The 17,407-nt window shown below is 44.8% G+C and overlaps 2 protein-coding genes across 3 annotated transcripts in view; one reads left to right on the top strand and one right to left on the bottom strand.

Moving 5' to 3' along the window:
- Positions 1–422: 422 nt before the first annotated feature.
- PXMP2 (peroxisomal membrane protein 2) lies at positions 423–14,862 on the bottom strand. Its single transcript, XM_075585147.1, has 5 exons — positions 14,485–14,862; positions 11,871–11,990; positions 5,448–5,610; positions 3,456–3,575; positions 423–2,370 (listed from the first exon to the last, which is right to left on the bottom strand). Exons 1-5 carry the CDS (start codon positions 14,598–14,600, stop codon positions 2,302–2,304), a joined length of 588 nt encoding a protein of 195 aa, XP_075441262.1. The 5' UTR covers positions 14,601–14,862; the 3' UTR covers positions 423–2,301.
- POLE (DNA polymerase epsilon, catalytic subunit) overlaps positions 14,491–17,407 on the top strand; it is a 58,209-nt gene continuing 55,292 nt past the window's right edge. Inside the window, exons 1-3 of one of the 2 annotated variants that reach the window (XM_075585144.1) lie at positions 14,491–14,872; positions 16,323–16,458; positions 16,781–16,861. In XM_075585144.1, coding sequence (XP_075441259.1) covers positions 14,844–14,872; positions 16,323–16,458; positions 16,781–16,861 — 246 coding nt within the window. In that variant the 5' untranslated portion in view covers positions 14,491–14,843. Of the gene's footprint in view, positions 14,873–15,096; positions 15,207–16,322; positions 16,459–16,780; positions 16,862–17,407 lie in introns of those variants that run through there. The other variant, XM_075585143.1, reaches the window with a different exon arrangement.

Here is a 17,407-nt window from a genome sequence, read left to right as displayed (position 1 = left end):
CACTGAATGCTTGGTAACCCCATCCCAGTTCCTTGCTTTACTCTTTCAACCTCCTTGCTGAAGTCATCACCCGGAACAAAGTCTAGCAGATTTTGGGGGTCGAAGGCAAGTAAAAGCAGTTTTATTGAAACGTCCTGATTTCTGTCAGTGGGACTGATCCCAGATCACCGAGACACATTAATCCCACGAGAGCTGACATGACCTGGATTGTAAACTCTTTGGAGCATCTTCTTTAACCTTATGTTGTCATTTACCTGTTGCACTTACTCCCATTGTTTGTAATGTATTTTTCTTCTATTCTAATGTTGTAAATCGTTGCATACATGGTTGGCGTTATAGAAATAAAATTATACATACGTCTGTCCCAGTCTGATGCTTTGCATTGTGTTTATCAAATGGAATGAAAACTGCAGCCAAAAATGCACAATTCCAAAAGTGTAGTTTAATATTAATTATTCAAATTGCACAGATGTGGCATGTCAACAGTTTAATTTTTATGTGGTTAAGGCAAACGTGGATTTGCTAATGCATATCTATTAACCCATTCAGTCCTAGAAGGAACTGAAACTAATCCCCTTTGGTATAGGTGTTAAAGCACAAAGACCAATTCCCTCCATACCCTTTTTTGCTAATGGAATAAGCCTTGGATCCATAAATGAGATTCCATTGAAATCAATTATTCCGTGGAGGCCATGAATGAGTGACATCCAGGGTTGCCACCTTCTATGGAAGCCTTACCTAGAGACTTTTTGCAATACATTTATTTTATATATTTATTTCTCTTACTGGTGGCATCCTCTCTCCCGGCATCATCTTCTCCTGCAAGGTGCAGTCGGCATGGCTCTGCGACGTCAAATGGCGTGCGTTGCCGTGACGCCCCGTTAGCATGGCAACGTGATGCTGTGTCCATTGTCATGGCAACGCCTCGCCCTTTGACATCGCGCGGCCATGTTGACGGGATTTGCAGGGGATGATGCCGCCGCCCAGAGATTATTCAGCTAAACACGTAGCCTGGAGATACGTGGCCGAAACCCGTAGTCTCCGGGTCAAACCCAGAGTGGTGGCAACCCTGGTGAATCGGACAATTTGTGGCAGAAGACTTGGTAAGTTTATAGTTACAAACACATACATGACGAGTCATATTTATCAAGGAAGTCAATGGGCTGGAAGATGTCTTCCAGTACTGTAAGGTGTCTTTTGGCAGAACACTGTTTAGTAAATATTGCCCGCTGTCTCATACATGTATAATCATCTTTAGCCCCTATCAATCCACCGCTGAATGAAAGTCCCCCTTACTTCCATGTGTGCACGCACACACGAATGTAAATGAAAAGGGCAATATAGAAAGGCAGTAAAAAAAAAAAAAAAGCATGCGCATTTTAAGTGAAACTTCTTTGTCTTTTTCTCACTGTTTTATCACAGAAATTGTATTTGTTATGGTAGTTTTTAATTAAAAATCAAAACACAATTTCAGTGCCAAAATGCAAAGAAGTTTGACTTAGAACGTGTTTTAGCTATTTGCACTTCTATATTTATAGTAACTGACTTCCCTGTGTGTGTCAGTCTGGCTGTGTGAGTGTGAGTCAGTCAGTCTGTGTGTGTCAGTCAGTGTCTTTCCTCTCAATCCCCTGATGTCACTGCTGGCAGAAGAGGCCGTCACTTCCATTATAGAATTTTTTTACAACACAAGGGATTTTTCCTATCAAAACTCTGCAGGTGCCACAAAGAAGTTTCACTTCAAAAAGACCTGATTTTGTGTCAGATTGGCCTGTATCGCGTAATTTGCATTTTCATTCCTTTTATTGAACCAAAGTTGAAGTTTGTCATAGATAATATAATGACCATGTGTCATTCCAGCTGGCGCATTCTTTGTAACATTATCTCCTGTGCCTCCTCCGCTTACCTTCAAAACTGGTTATTATTAATAATAATAATCTTGTGTCTTACTTCCCTCTCTTTTGTACGCTTTCATTCAAGCACAGACTCCACCACAGGAGGTGGCTGCATAATGCCCTAGAAGTATAATTGTAAAGCACTTTGGAAATCAAAATGTGCTATATACATATTGACAATTATTACACAATTTCCTTATTGGCACAGTAAATCAAATTATTATTATTATCAAAAAATAAAAAAGTAGTAGTTTCCCAGAGTGGCAAGAAGGCTTAGAGTGTGCGATAATGTGAGAGCAGTGTTAGCGTCTCAGAGTTTAAGGCACTCTCTAGCTTGCAAGGTGACCCCCCCAGTTGTGCTGTTCTGTATCTTCACTGTCCAAGGATCTCCGAGATGGGCGTCACAGCGTCACTTCCTGATCGAGGACAGGTACGCGTACCAGAAGAAAGCCACCAGGTTGGCAAACAAGACTCGAAACTGGGGGGGATAAAAGACAGATACAGTATGACCTCCCTCTTCTGCTAGGGGTACCCCATCTAGAAAGCATTCAGCAAGATCCACACTTAATCAGATCAGCTCTTCCATGCTTAACACTTTAAGTTGTGATCTTTTTCAGCTTTATTTGTTCTTTACTGTACTCTGTATGATTCATTTTTGGGGGCTACAGGCAGTCCTCAGTTATCCAACGGAATCCGTACTGGAAGTAGCGTTGGATAGTGAAACGTTGAATAACGAGGACTACCTGTACTCTATTTTACACACTGTAATCTTATTGTGTGTCTAAATCCCGCTCTTCAGCTTGCATCCCATGGGCCAAATTCGGTCCACCAACGGCTTGTAAATTTCATTACAGTTGCTGAAGCAGTGACGTGACTATGTTCACACTGACACTTAACTTTTCACCTAAGATAATGAATATACATGATGCACCATTTTTGTAAGATGAAGATGTTGATACAATCTTATTTTTCATGTATAAAACTACATAATACTAGAATTCAACGCCCTGGTCTAGACTTGTGGTTTTCAACCTTCCGAGACCTGTGAAAACTTTCACATCTATATGGTAACCCCGTGAAACCCCTTATAAAATGTATTATGACTAATTTATTGTATGTATGTATGTATGTATGTTACATGTATCTATGTATGCACTAGTGGTATGGTAGGACTTATGTTTGCTTAATTAACTACTTTCTATATTACTTTTAATATTAAAGTATAACATTTGATAATGACATTAAAAATACATGGCAAATCCAAACGATGGAGAGTTGGAGAATAAAATGTCGGCCATGACCAAGTTTGGTCTCAGGGAACCCTCAGTAACTCGGAACACAGGTTGAAAACTTCTGGACTAGATTGTTAAATGGAAACGTATGGTTGACTGAAGCATTGCAGTAGTAATGCCAATTGGATTTGCTCTTCAATAAAGGCGCTCCAAAGGCGTCAATTGGGACCCCATTAACACAGATCCTCCTACAGAGCTCAGCCGTAAACAGATTCTAGAACCTGATCTTCCAGGTCCCCCAACTTCACCAGATCTCTCCGGCTTCCCTCACCTGCACTGGGATGTAGTTGACGTTGATGAACTGGAAGGGCGTCCAAACTTTCCAGTTCATCTTTAGTGCCATCCAATAACCGTTCTTCAGCTTCCTAGACAGTGTGGCCATGTCTTTACCCTGCATGAAAGATGGCATTGGGAGAAGTAGTACAGTGGAAACGTCACTACCTTAGCAGATACACCAAGTGAGAATCCTGCAGTGAGATCCTGATGACCAGCCAAATCACCTGGTGTCTCAATACATTACATGTCTGTGTCTAAACCCCCCCCCCCCCCAATTCATACTAATAATAATTTATTATAAGGCTGGTACAGGCAATAAATCCAGCAGACTTATTCCCTTTGGTGCCATTGGATTTTATATGTGGACAGACATGACAGTTTAGTTATAGAACCAATTATGTATATTATACTTCCAAAAACTGTGCACGTCTTTGCTTTGTGCTCGAAGCACGTCATTTTTAAGGAAGCAAAGTGCTTTGGACATTAAGAAATCTTAAGCAATCAGAATTATCAACTATATATAAGGCACCAACATATACGGGGGTGACACTAATATAATAAACATTACCAAGTTCACGCATACTGATACAAGAGGTAAGAGCATCTGCAATAAAGTTAGACACCTTTTTATTTTAGAAAAGAAGTGGCCGTTTAGGTTTTAAAATAAATGACAACAAATAAAAGAGAACATTTTAAATACTTTAGAAATGGGTGCACTCCTGCATCGATTCCTTTAGTGTGTTTTGGCACATCAATGTCAGTGAGGGTGACACACACACACACACACACACACACACACACACACACACACACACACGGTGTATAAATTAAATCTCACCCCGGGCAGAGTGAAACCTGGTCTGTTTGATCAAATGGTATATAGATATAATAAATTCCTATTAATACCAATAAGAGAGAGTCAAATAAACCTCGTTGATAACATAATGGCCAGACGGTGTGTAGCACAAAGCACTCTCTTTGTGGAGAAGGGTACACACGAATCAAATTATCAGGTTATTATGCTAATGATTGGCGTATAGATACCTCTTATAAATACAGTATCTATAAACTGTACTTACAAATATTTTAATACAAAAAAGTAAAGCACACTAAAAAAATAAATGAATAAAAAATAAATAAAAGGGTTGCTTTTTCTCTTTTATTTGTTAGAAAAATCACAGAAAAATAGCGACGCACCACCATCCAATCAAAATTGAAAAAGAGGGCGACCAAAATGTTAAAAAAATACACTATAATGAACTGTGTGGTTTAAATGTTGTTTTAAAATAGTTTTTACTTTTATTTTTTATTTTCAAGAAACTAACAATATTGCTATGATGACAGAAGTAATATATACGATCTTTATAGGCAACAACAAACTGAACGTTAATTTTGTCCAAATGAAATCCAAAATGACTGACATTTTTATATGTATGTAGTATTTTTCAGATTCTCATCTAAATTATAAAAAAATATTTCAACAATCTGACAAAATGCTCATGATTTCAGCCATCTTAAAATCAAAATTAAAAAAGGTATCTATACCTCCATTTCTAATGTTCTCTAGTGTAATTGGCATATCTCTCCATACACAGAGAATGAACAAAAAACTGCAAACACATAAATATTCCATACCTAATCAAAATCACCTACAGAATAATAATCAAGACCCCTCCAGTATAATATAGGATATAGAAGAATCTATATTAAATATAAATGCATTCATGCTCATTCCAAATCCTATTCTCAAACAATAACATATAATCTAATAAAAGATATCATAATAAATATATGTAAAAATTAATGTGTGTGTGAAAACAGCTACAGTATTTGTTGTCTCTTTATAGCTTCCTAGGAAGCTTTAATCCTTGGGTAGCACCCTCTCAATATAGACCGAGTATTAATTCTATGACTTGTGTTCATGTCCAATCGTTCATGGCATGATCCGAAGATGGAGCAGGAGTGCAGGCGTGAAAGGGTTACCCACCTCCAGTAGGTTCATCACAAAGAAGAAGAGCAGCAGGAAGGCCGGAGCGAAGATGAAGCGGTCCAGCAGGAGTCTGCGGAGGCCGGACAGAGGTAGGGAGGCAGGGACGAGCTGCTCCAGGTACAGGTAGAAGTAGTGAGACAGAGGCCCTGTGAGACAGAAGCTGGGAGAGACGCTGTGTGTAACTTCTACCATGGACAACAGATGGGGCTCCATTGGAACCTTACTACATCAACAGACTGATCATGGGACATTTAGAGAACAACATTTCTGTATTCCAAGAATTTCCACAATATATCACAGAATCATAGAGATGTTACATGCTATGAACAGCGTCATATAATCTCCCACAAAACGCGAGGCGATACGTGATATGTGTCTATACGAATAATAATAAATAATCTAAAAAAATAAAATATATATCTCCCCAATAGCACTTATATGAGAATAAAACACAAACAAAAAAACGCTGGTGATTTTATCCTCTAATACACCCCCATAACTTCTAGAGCGTTATATGACGCCGCGGTTATGTTTAGGGAAGAGCGCGGGACCTTTATAGCCGCTGCGCCACCCCCCCCAAAAAAACCTGCTCTAACACACAATGCAACCATCAAAAAAGTGAAACTAACCTGTGCAGAACACTGCAGTGACAAAATGGAGGTGTTCATTGGTTGTACAGTATTGGTGCAGGAGAAATGTAGGTTCATCGCAGGCTATAATACCTGCTAATAGACCAACGAGCGAGTTCTACCTCGGGATAACAGTGGGTACACAGCTTTCAAAGTGTAACCGATCTCTGTACATGGAAATTCATGGCAGACAAGAACCACTTGGCTTAATTAGACCGCGATAATAGCAACGCGCACGCGAAACACTGCAGGCATCGGGAGGCGTAGCGTCAGCAGTTTGCCCTCATTGGCTGAACTGCTCACGGGATGCGTCAAAAACTTTCATTCGTCTCTTCTGCAGTCTGTCTCTCTGTAGCGCTTAGTCGCGTGCACTATGTGCGCCTTCACTGGTCTCCATGAGTTTGTTCCGGCGGTGCGCAGCATTGCACGCCGCCACTATAATCGCGGCCTTAGTCCACCTCTTTTCCTATCTGCCGTGAAACCTCAGGCCCTATGCTCTCTTTCATACTTTTTCATGTACATCAAAAGAGATGACAACCTGCGACATTCATTGGGTGTTCCCAAAAATCTGCCTGAAAGGGGTTTCCCAAAGAGGTTAAGAATCTATTCCCAACTAAGTAGAAAAAAACCCCAGCTTGAAATACTGTGATGTCCTTTTCTCCTGGATTTCAATATGGATTTATTTTACCAGCGCCCACGCTGGGAGGTGGACCATGCGTTGAAGGCCGGTCTGGCCGCATAAAGGTTCAAACGGGTCGGGCAATGACAAAAAATTATTTCCCACGATAACGATATTAGGAAATGTATCATGATAACGATATTTATTGTGATAAATACCTGATCTCAATTCATTTAATCTTTTTTCTTAAATAATAAATGTTAAAAATGATGTGGTATTTTAAAAAAAGTCACATTTTTAAATAAATGAAATATCCTTACGTATTATCCCTAGTACGGGGTTAAAGAAGGGAATTATGGGAATGCGGTAAAACATCTGGTAAATAGGATAAGGAGCGGCTCAGTGAGTAAAGACACTGACTCTGTAAACAATCACACTGAGTTTGAATCAGGAGACCCTGGTTCAATTCCCGGTGTCAGCTCCTTGTGACAGTCCCTTTATCTCAGATTGTAAGCTCATCTGGGCAGGGACGGTGTCTGTAACATTCCTATGTGCTGTGTACTGCACACTATGCTGTGAATTGTGACGCGCTTTGAGTATCATTGGGAGAAAAGCTCTATATGAAATTAAAATTATTATTAAAAGGGATTCCCAGGGGAGTGCTGCTAATGTCAGGGAAGCAGGCAAGAACGGGTGCTGCCATCTCACTTACACAAGCAGCTCTGTCTTCTTTAAAGCTACTGTGTCTTAAACTGCATGTCCCTATGCATTAAGGACTCCTACAGTTGATTGCAATAGAGAGATTGCTTCCCTTTTTTCACTTAGTCACACCTATGGGATCGCAGCTCCTCCTACCAGGTAGGACAGAAGGATTTTGGACCTCTGGGAGGAGTGGCTGTAAATGCTGCTTGCACTGCCCCCATGGGTAGTGTCGTTCTAAGCAATAAGCGCACACTCAAAAGAACATAAACAAATACAAATGCAATGAAAATATGAGCTCACCAAATGGGTGGAAAAAATGGTGTGTGCTGCCATTATTGCACTCAGCAATATCAAAAATAAAGGATGCCTCAGCTTAAGAAAAGAAATGTCCATTGTAAAGGGTCTTGCACACGTAAGAATATCGGACTGAGAAGCTGCCCTACAGATGTCAGCCAGAGAGGCTTCTGTCTTCTCTGCCAATGATGTGGCAAGTGATCTTGTAGATTTGGCCCCAACAGAGAGAGGAGATCAGATACCTGCTTTTATTATAGGCTTCTAGAATATCAGATTTCAGACATTTGACAATTTAATCTTTAGCTGCATCTAACCTTCTCCTGGGCATCTAACCTTCTCCTGCTAACTTCCTTTTCCATCTGAGGATTTGGACAAAAAGGTGGTAAGACTATATTTTATATTTTGATTGATATGGAAAGAGGATGTAACCTTAGGTCTCAACTCAGATATAATTCTTAGCACCACTTTGTCCTGGTAAAAAATGGTATAAGGCTATTTTGCTGATAACACATGGATTTCAGCCACTCTTCTGGCCGATGCGATTGGCGTCTAAACGGTTAGCCCTATCAGATTCTTGTTGGAGAGGTTCAAAGCGTGCTTGCGTTCGTGCTTTCAAAACCAAAAGTGAAATCCCAAGGGAGCGGTGTCTCCATTTTGAATCTTTTATATTTGAAACATTGTTTGTTTTTTGTTTTTTTAACTGTCTTTAGATCCAAGACCATCCGGAAACCGCCCAACTCTTTTGGAACCAATGAGAGAATGGAATAGTTTCCCCATAAATCTCTCTCGCATAGGCGCTTTGGAAATGACATTTGAACGTAGTAATGAATCTACTGCTTTCAGCAAAGTTTGTCTATTTAGGGAATAGCAGCTCTTTGATAGCATACATCTTTCCAGTGGGAATGTGGGAAATACAGTAGTCTCCATACCCGAAATTCTTCAGCCTTCCCCCCCACCGGTAAGTGCTCGCTGTTCATGGGTTGTTCCAATTAGAACCTCCTGTTCCTGGAGAAAACTGGGACAGTCGCTCGTGTCTGTGTATTCAGTCTGCCCAGTGGTCTGCCTTGAAAAGACCTCCGAAAGGAGATCTTCCTCAGAGATCTGACTGGTCTGGACTACATTTCTTGATGGTCTAAAGAAGGATCTACTTACACGGACCAAACATCTATCTTGTGGAAGAAACTTTCCCCCGTCCCTCTAATTTTCTCAATTATTTCATTCCAATTCTGGACCCAACAGATAGGAACCATCATAGAATAGCACAGAGCTTAGCTTTAAAAGCAGAATCAGCTAGCCAGGATTTTAACCATGCAGCTCTTCGTGCTAATGCCGACAGGGCCAAGGCTTTTGATGTTAACCTAATTAGATCAAAGGATGAATCACACAAAGAGTCAACGGCCATCTTGGTATTTGGAAAACGTCTATGGAGCTTGTATTTTGCTGTACCAGCTATAAGATTCTGTTCTATCTGAGCTAGCCATGCTCGCAGTGTCGTAGATCAGTGGCTCCCAAGCAACTTTACATTGTGCACCTCGTGTGCAGTTTGCCACCTTACCAAGCTTTGTTCCTCCAGGGGCTTAAGTACCCATTTTACAGCTCGTGAACCCACCACTACATTTTTTTTGGGGGGGGGGGGGGGGCGAACCCTTTGGAGACACCTCAAGGACCCCTAGGGGTTCATGAACCACCACTTGGGAATCCCTGCCCTAGATGTACAGGTTGATGCCTCTGCCGTTCTACATGCTGCTTTCGATGTCATACATTCTTCCATCCTGTCTGAATTTTCCCATCCGTTGGGTCTCAAAATGCTGAAGCATCCTCAAGTGGATGGAATGGTTATCTTCCTAGCCAATCGTGACACAGGAGAATCTACTTTGGGTGGCTGATCCCAGGACTGGGTGAACATCATTGTTAATGCCCGTCCGTTTCCCCTGTTCTTTTTGCCTCATGTTACATAGTAGATAAGGTTGAAAAAAAGACAAAGTTCAACCAATGCTACATTTAGACGACAGATACTTTATCCTATATTTATACTTACAATATATTGATCAAGAGGAAAGGAAACAGAAAACTCCAGTGAATTATCATCTAATGATATCTCATAAGGGAAGAAAATAAATTCCTTCCTGACTCCAAATATTGGCAATCGGGTTTCTCCCTGGATCAACATCCTTCCCATGTTTACATGTTAGGTGTACAGGGATATACCATTCCTTTCTAAAAAGATGTCCAGCCTTTGTTTGACGATATCTATTGTATCTGCCATCACAGTCTCCATGGGTAATGAATTCCACATTGTAACTGCCCTTACTGTAAAGAACCCTTTCCTTTGTTGCTGGTGAAATCTCATTTCCTCCAACCTTAAGGGGTGACCCTGTGTCGTTTGTACTGCCATTGGGATGAATAGTTCTTTTGAAAGCTCCTTGTATTAACCCTGAATATATTTCTATATAGTTATCATATCCCCTCTTAGATGCCTCTTTTCTAATGTAAACAAATCTAATTTAGCCAGCCTCTCCTCATAAATCAGATTATCCACCCCCCATATCAATTTGGTGGCTCTTCTCTGCACTTTTTCTAGTTCTATAATGTCGTTTATGGAGTGGTTCCCAAAACTGTACGCCATATTCAAGTTGTGGTCTTACTAATGCTTTATAGAGGGGCATCATTATGTTTACTTCCTTCCATCCATGTTCTTGACATAAGGAATTAGAGGAAAATATAGATATTTGTGTCGAGTGTCCATGACTATTGTATCTTCTTTGTTCACTGGTGTGTTAGAATCTTCAAATCTCCATAACCCCCGGCATTGCTTTAATTAATTTGTCTACATCTGAGGGGTTAAATAAATAAATACATTCTTCTTTCCTTTCTCTTCATATTTGGATACTGAAAAAAGATCTACAAATTAGTCTTTGAAGACTCATTCTGCCGATATTGCCCACGATTTCTGTACTCTTGATCCTGAAGGTTTAGCGTCTAATACAGGTTGAGAGGCTTCCTGAAAAGAACCAAAACAGGTGTCCTGCAAAGTAGCTTGAACCACACCAGGATATCTTAAGCCCTAGGCAGCCGATCTTTGGCAGCTGCTTCCTTAACACAGCCCGTGCCCAGCTTTTATAAGGGAGAGAAGTAGAACAGGTAGAACAAGCAAGGCGCTTAGAATTAGATTTTTAGGCCTAACATCAACTGGATTTTTCGCAATCTTATCTTGGCTGCTTTCCAAAGGGTTGTCTTGAACAGAAACCATTCTAAGAGTGGCCAGGATATAAAAGCAAAACAGGAAGAAAAATAAATAAATAAATAAGATACACGAGGAGAGAGAAATCAGTCAAGTAAACATACCTGAACCAATATTGACAGATTCCACAACTCTAGCAAACAGCCCTAATAAGAAAAACTAACCTTACTAAATCTCCTTCTCTTTGTCATCCTTGGATTTGGCACTGAAAGTTCCTGTCCATCCAAGCTAAACAGCACATGCGTGACCAGATATGACTCTTGACTTCTGCCAGTTAGAAGCCCGCCATCTTTAAAGACCAGGAATAGCTACTGGCTGCCGCTCCTAAACCTGTGTGCAGCACAGGAGGCTCTGAGATGCAGACTTGAAGAAATGCTGTCCCTCCATCCTAAGCACAACCAGGGGCACTACCCTTCCTAATTATATCCAGCGAGCAATCACTAATCATGGTGCATGGGGACACAGAATAATACATGTCCTCCCTCTCAACAAGATTTGTCTCTACGCATGGAGCACTGAAAAAAAAAGAAAAAGAAAAGGGGGACGGACCATGTACCCTGCCCAGTGAGCTACCAATGTGTGGCGCTCTGGGCTAATTTCACATGGCGCCCCTCACTGTTAAGATAGAAAACACTTACAAAGGGGGAAGTGCAAGAGGTATCTGTATCCACTCCTCCATAGGTCAAAAGCCTTCTGTCCTACCTCGTGGTAGGAACCCCACATGTTTTACCTGGTCATTTTCTATTATCGCGATATTACCATTATTTCAGTCTACTGACTAACTCTACTTACACCTCCATAAATGGGGAACGTCTTGTAACTAAAATAGGATTCATGTCTGTTGTTTTTTTTGGATGGAATGTTCTCTGGGACCAGTGGATTGGGAGAAGTCTGCAGGCAGTAAATGCTGTATGGTTACCGAATACAAGCCTTACCCATATACAGCGAATCGTAAGGGTCCTCTCAGATCCACGCTGCTCTCAAAGGATTTCTGACCTTTCCGCCGTCTCTCTATGGCCTGAGACAGAAGGTTTCCCAGCGCAGACAGAATCCCGCTGCAAACAGAGAGAGAGAATGGTTCAGTACAGAAGCCTACTCTCAATGAGCCGTTTTTGCTAAGCAGGTTTCTGTCATAAAGCACCTATCGCCCCTGGAACACTCTTCACGGGCTGTTCAAGTCCACGGGCTGTAAGGTGTCTTCCAGCAGGGCCACCGACAGAGGGGGAGAGTTGGGATAAGTCTGGGACTGATGGCTCTTGGGGGCCCGTGTAGCCTATACTGGAAGTTGGGCCTGACTGGAATTCTGAGACAACGTCCCTCCAATTTTGCCCCCCCCTCTCCTTTTGCTCAACCAGTGGGTCCAGGGAAAAACTCAATCCTGGGCACCGTTGACGCTGTCGGCGGGCCTGTCTTCCAGCGTTGGAATGGGTCTTATGGCAGAAGCCAGCTTAGTAAGTTTGGGCCAAAATGGGACACCTCATGAGCTCCACAAGTGTAAGGTGTGTGACAACTTTAAGGGGAAACTTACATCAAATCCATTATACTGGAGTACAGTACTTGTATAAGAATTGCAGAAATAGTGTACAGTAAAACAGAAAACAATATGACTCGCTATGACAACACAGCCAAGTAATACTGTTTAATACCAATAATACATCACCAGCGCACCCACACTTCTTGATTAACCCAACTACTGATGCGGGTACTATAAATATAAATACATTTATTTGTATAAATACAAAATTGCAGGACCCTCTTAAACTATTCCTCATTCTAGACAAGGAAGTTTCTATAAAAGGTTTCAACCCCTTATAAAAACATTATGTACTAAAAAAAAAAGAAAAAAATTGACGTTTGGCCTCTACATAAATAAACCAATTTGGCTTATTCCTATTACTCAAAGACTGTATTTGTCTCCCCATCACACTTGTTATTCAGGGGGGGGGGGGGTAAACGCTTAATGTGTCACAAGATTTGGACTCTGCCCCCCCCCCCACACAGCATGGACAGGTCAATAACCCCTCGTGTGCTGGAATGTATGGTTACGAAGGTCAGACAACCCATGGTATTCATGGCTAAGAAAACCCCTACAAAAAAACTATTAACACACAAATAAGATAGTAAAAGGATTCCAGTTGTGGTTTATTTATAAGAAGCCTCTGGGAGGTGGACATGGCATCTCTTGCTGATTGCGAGTCTCGCTGATTTGGAGTCAGACTTGCTGCTTTTTAGGGTAAACAGTCTGATAGACTTGGAGTCTCACTGATAAAAATGTGGACTTTTTCCAGGGTGACATCTCTGGGGAGATCAATGTGATGCTGGTCATTGAGGCAGAGAAGGGGTTAAGTTGGGAGTTGAGGGCCGAGAAGTAGAGATGGGGCAAAAGGTGTCAAAAAACGATCCACAAATTCCTCTCTCTGCCCCCCTCCCCCCTCTCTCTCGTTGCATACAAACGTCACTTTTGAAACCCCAGCCGCGATGATCAGCGGCGGCGCATTTACGCCATGTTGGTGGCGAATCCGAATGATTTGCCCATCTCTATTGAGAATCCCTTCACCCAAAGCAATGAGATATAGGAGAAATCAGGACCAGAGGAGAAGGAACTTCTGGGGAAGACCTCCCTGTGTGAGCTGTAATGGGGGAGATGGGAGGTCCCTGCCAATGACATAGTGGGTGGGATGCCTGCCAATGAGTGTGTGTGTGTGTGTGTGTGTGTGTGGGTGGGGGGTGTCCCTGCCAATGACAGTAGGGGGTCTATAACAATGACATGGGGGGGGGTCTATAACAATGACAGGGGGGGGTGTCCATACCAATGACAGGTGGGGGGTGTCCATGCCAATGACAAGGGGGGGTGTCCATGCCAATGACAAGGGGGGGGGGTGTCCGTGCCAATGACAAGGGGGGGGGTCCGTGCCAATGACAGGGGGGGGTCCATGCCACTGACAGAGGGGTCCCTGCGGGTGACACCTTGGTGGGAGGGTGTGGGCAACACCTGGGCGTCCCCTGGGAGAGACACGGGAAGGGCGTCCCCTGGGGAGACACGGGGAAGGGGGGAGACACGGGGAAGGGGGGAGACACGGGTCCCATGGGGGAGACACGGGTCCCATGGGGGAGACACGGGGAAGGGGGTCCCATGGGGGGACACGGGGAAGACACGGGGAAGGGGGTCCCCTGGGGGAGACACGGGGAAGGGGGAGACACGGGGAAGGGGGTCCCATGTGGGAGACACGGGGAAGGGGGAGACACGGGGAGTCCCATGGGGGAGACACGGGGAAGGGGGTCCCATGGGGGAGACACGGGGAAGCGGTCCCATGGGGGAGACACGGGGAAGCGGTCCCATGGGGGAGACACGGGGAAGGTGTTCCCCTGGGGGAGATACGGGGAAGGGGGTCCCCTGGGGAGATACGAGGAAGGGGGTCCCCTGGGGAGATACGGGGAAGGGGGGTCCCCTGGGGAGACACGGGGGGTCCCCTGGGGGAGACACGGGGGGTCCCCTGGGGGAGACACGGGGGTCCCCTGGGGAGACACGCGGGGGGGGACTCCCGTCACCTGGTCGCTGCCTTGGTGAGGATCGGGCGGCTCCGCAGCAGCTGCAGGTATCCCCGCAGGAGGAGCGCGGGGAGAGGGTCGGACTCCCGCGGGAGAGGCTGAGACACGACCGGCATGATTTCACTAACTCAGACCCCCGGGGGTCACGTGTTACATTCAGGCCCCGCCCCTCGGCAGGCCTCGTTACCAGGGCAACACTGACAGCTCCGGCCGCCCACCGTCACGTGACTTCTAACCCAAGGGCACGTCTACAAAGTGCCATGCCCACTCTCTTCCGCGGTAATTGGACCTCGCATCGGATATACCGGAAGGTTCTGAGAGATATCACATCAGCGGTCATGTAGCCGCCCTGTAAATATATGGCGTTTGGATTCTCCTTCTCAACTCAGTAATATTTCGCTCTCCGCAAACATTGTCATTTTATTCCCGTTCCCTAAAGTGTGGCGGTAGACGGGGTTTGGTTGTACTGGCTGGTCAGAGGGGGGCGCGAGGTGGAGCGTAGCTGTGGATTGGTGGAGTGTCAACATGCGGGCGGGGCTTAAAGTAAACGGGCAGAGTTTATAGTAGGTGGGCGGGGTTTAGAACCAGTGGGCGGCAACCCGTCGAATCTCGCGGGAGTTGTGCAGCGCGGGAAGTCTGAGAGAGACCGGGACTGGGAGGATGGTTCTGCAGAACAGCGGGAAGCTGAAACCCGAGCACCGGGGGGACGGAGAGAACCAGCAGTGAGAGAAACAGTGCAGGGATTTGGGGGGAGAAACAGCACAGGGATCGGGGGAGGAGTAGAAACAGCACAGGGATCGGGGGAGGAGTAGAAACAGCACGGGGAGAGGAGGAGGATAAACAGTGCAGGGTTGGGGGTAGGAGGAGAAACAGCACAGGGATTGGGGAGAGGAGGCGGATAAACAGTGCAGGGTTGGGGGTAGGAGGAGAAACAGCACAGGGATTGGGGAGAGGAGGATAAACAGTGCAGGGTTGGGGGAAGGGGGGAGAGGAAAACAGCGCAGGGATGGGGGGTGAAGGGTAAACAGCGCAAGTATAGGGAGTTGTGGGGAAACGTCACAGGGATGGGGGTGAAGGGTAAACAGCGCAGAGTTGGGTGGAGGAAAACAGCGCAAGTATAGGGGGGAGTTGTGGGGAAACGGCACAGGGATGAATCTTTTGGATTGGGGGGCGGCTGACAGAGAATCCTTTCCGTCTCCCGCTGAGCGAGGCTTTTTTATTTATTTCCTGGGAATTGATCTGTATATCGGGTTTATTCACTAATGTTTTATTTAAAGGCGCATCGCGTCTCCCAATACAGATTTAGATATTGGCCCATGTTTACCAAGCGGTGCTTTTCATCAGACACCTACTGGCACCAGAAGACCCCATACACCTCATCCACTTCAATGGGCAGTAAGGTGCCCTCTGGTGCGGGACCGTGTCTTATGGAGTAACACTGCTTTGTATATATGAGTAATTAGCAGGGCTTTAAAGCAGCACTCCTGGACCAGGGGGTCCCTCAGAGCTCATCAGTGGTCTGCTGACCTTGGGAGACCACCTGGTTCCCGAGATAGGTGTAGGTTGTCGTGTGCTGGTTTTGTCGCACAAACTGCGATTGTGGCCCCAGGGTGAAACAAAGTCACAGTGTCCTCTCCCGAAGACATTGCAACTTTTCTATTGGCCGCCAAAATGACCCCTGACCTCTCCTGGTGAACACAACTGCTGGGGAACCAAGCATCACCAGAGGCTCGAGGGGGCGATGGTTTAAGAGTGAGCTGGACCCGCTACCGCTGTGTGTGAATTCATTGTCCCTCCGGCCTTGCTTGGACCGACGTCTGTGTCTTCTTCGCCCTCAGAGATGAGAGCTCTTCCAACTCCGCTGCTAAGCGCCTGGAGCGCAGCCAGTGGACGGATAAGATCGACACTCAGTATGGCTTCGAGAGGATCAAAGAGCCCGGAGAGACGACCGGCTGGCTTCTCAACATGCACCCTGTGAGTGCCCAGCGTTCGTCTCCTTGCCCACCTCCTAGGGATCAGTGTGTGCGTGCAGACACAACCAACCCCACCTTATTCCTTATAACTGAGCAGCTCACAATGTATTTGGCCCGTCGGATATTAGCTCAACGTAGAGAATAAGGCAGCGGTACAGGGGCTCGGTTCTCCTACTCCAGGCCGCACTGTCTTTGAAGTAGGTGCAGCTGACCTTGCTAATCTAGTATATATGTTTAATCTTCGGTCTTCAATACCCATTTAGACCACAGCACAGCTGCCATTTTCTCTGGCAGCTAAATGTTTTCCTCTCCCTGTTCTTCAGAACGAGATTCTGGACGAGGACAAGCGTCTGATCAGCGCTGTGGATTATTACTTTATCCAGGAGGACGGCAGTCGCTTTAAGGTGAGCGTTAAGGGGCGTCGGTGGGTGGGACAAGGTGTCTGTCCTGCCCCTCAATGGGGCATGTCCCGTACGAAGGCAAATGTGCCATTCTAGGGCTATAAATAAAAAATAAACAACTCATAGCCAAAAGGATTTCTTTTTGCCTTGAATACATCTGGTGCAATCTCATTGCCCTAGAACTGGACCACTTTTGCCTCTTCTAGGTTGACTCCAATGGGTTTTGCAGATGTTGCCGCTCTTGTTAACGCTGGCAAGTTATTTAACAGTAGTAGCCCGATGGAAAACAATGGATAAGGCAGGGGTACGCAAGCTGGGGGGGGCGTCGCTCTTCGGCGTCGCCATGACATCGCGGCGTAAAAGGGCAACGCGACGTCACATGATGCTGCGAAACCTGGGAGGGGGGGAGCGCAGATAGGGGGGTGCGAACTGAAAAGTTTGCGCAACCCTGAGTTAAGGTGTTATTTAGCATTAACGGGGGTAATGATGACTGCTTCAGCTTTGTTTAAAACTAGTGTTAATGATTTTATTGCCGGATAGCGCACATCA

This window comes from Ascaphus truei, unplaced genomic scaffold (assembly GCF_040206685.1).
Source record: "Ascaphus truei isolate aAscTru1 unplaced genomic scaffold, aAscTru1.hap1 HAP1_SCAFFOLD_955, whole genome shotgun sequence".
Classification (NCBI taxonomy): Eukaryota; Metazoa; Chordata; class Amphibia; order Anura; family Ascaphidae; genus Ascaphus; species Ascaphus truei.
Note: the sequence above shows the minus strand (reverse complement) of the source record. Positions and strands in the feature narration are given on the sequence as shown.

Bases quoted from the DNA above. Each gene is read 5' to 3' on its own strand.
- PXMP2 (XM_075585147.1), bottom strand. From the start codon at position 14,600: ATGCCGGTCGTGTCTCAGCCTCTCCCGCGGGAGTCCGACCCTCTCCCC. The intron at 11,991-14,484 runs GTGACGGGAGTC...CTCTGTTTGCAG, and splicing joins CTCACCAAGGCAGCGACCAG to CGGGATTCTGTCTGCGCTGG. The intron at 3,576-5,447 runs GTGGGTAACCCT...TCTTTCATGCAG, and splicing joins TTGTGATGAACCTACTGGAG to GGTAAAGACATGGCCACACT.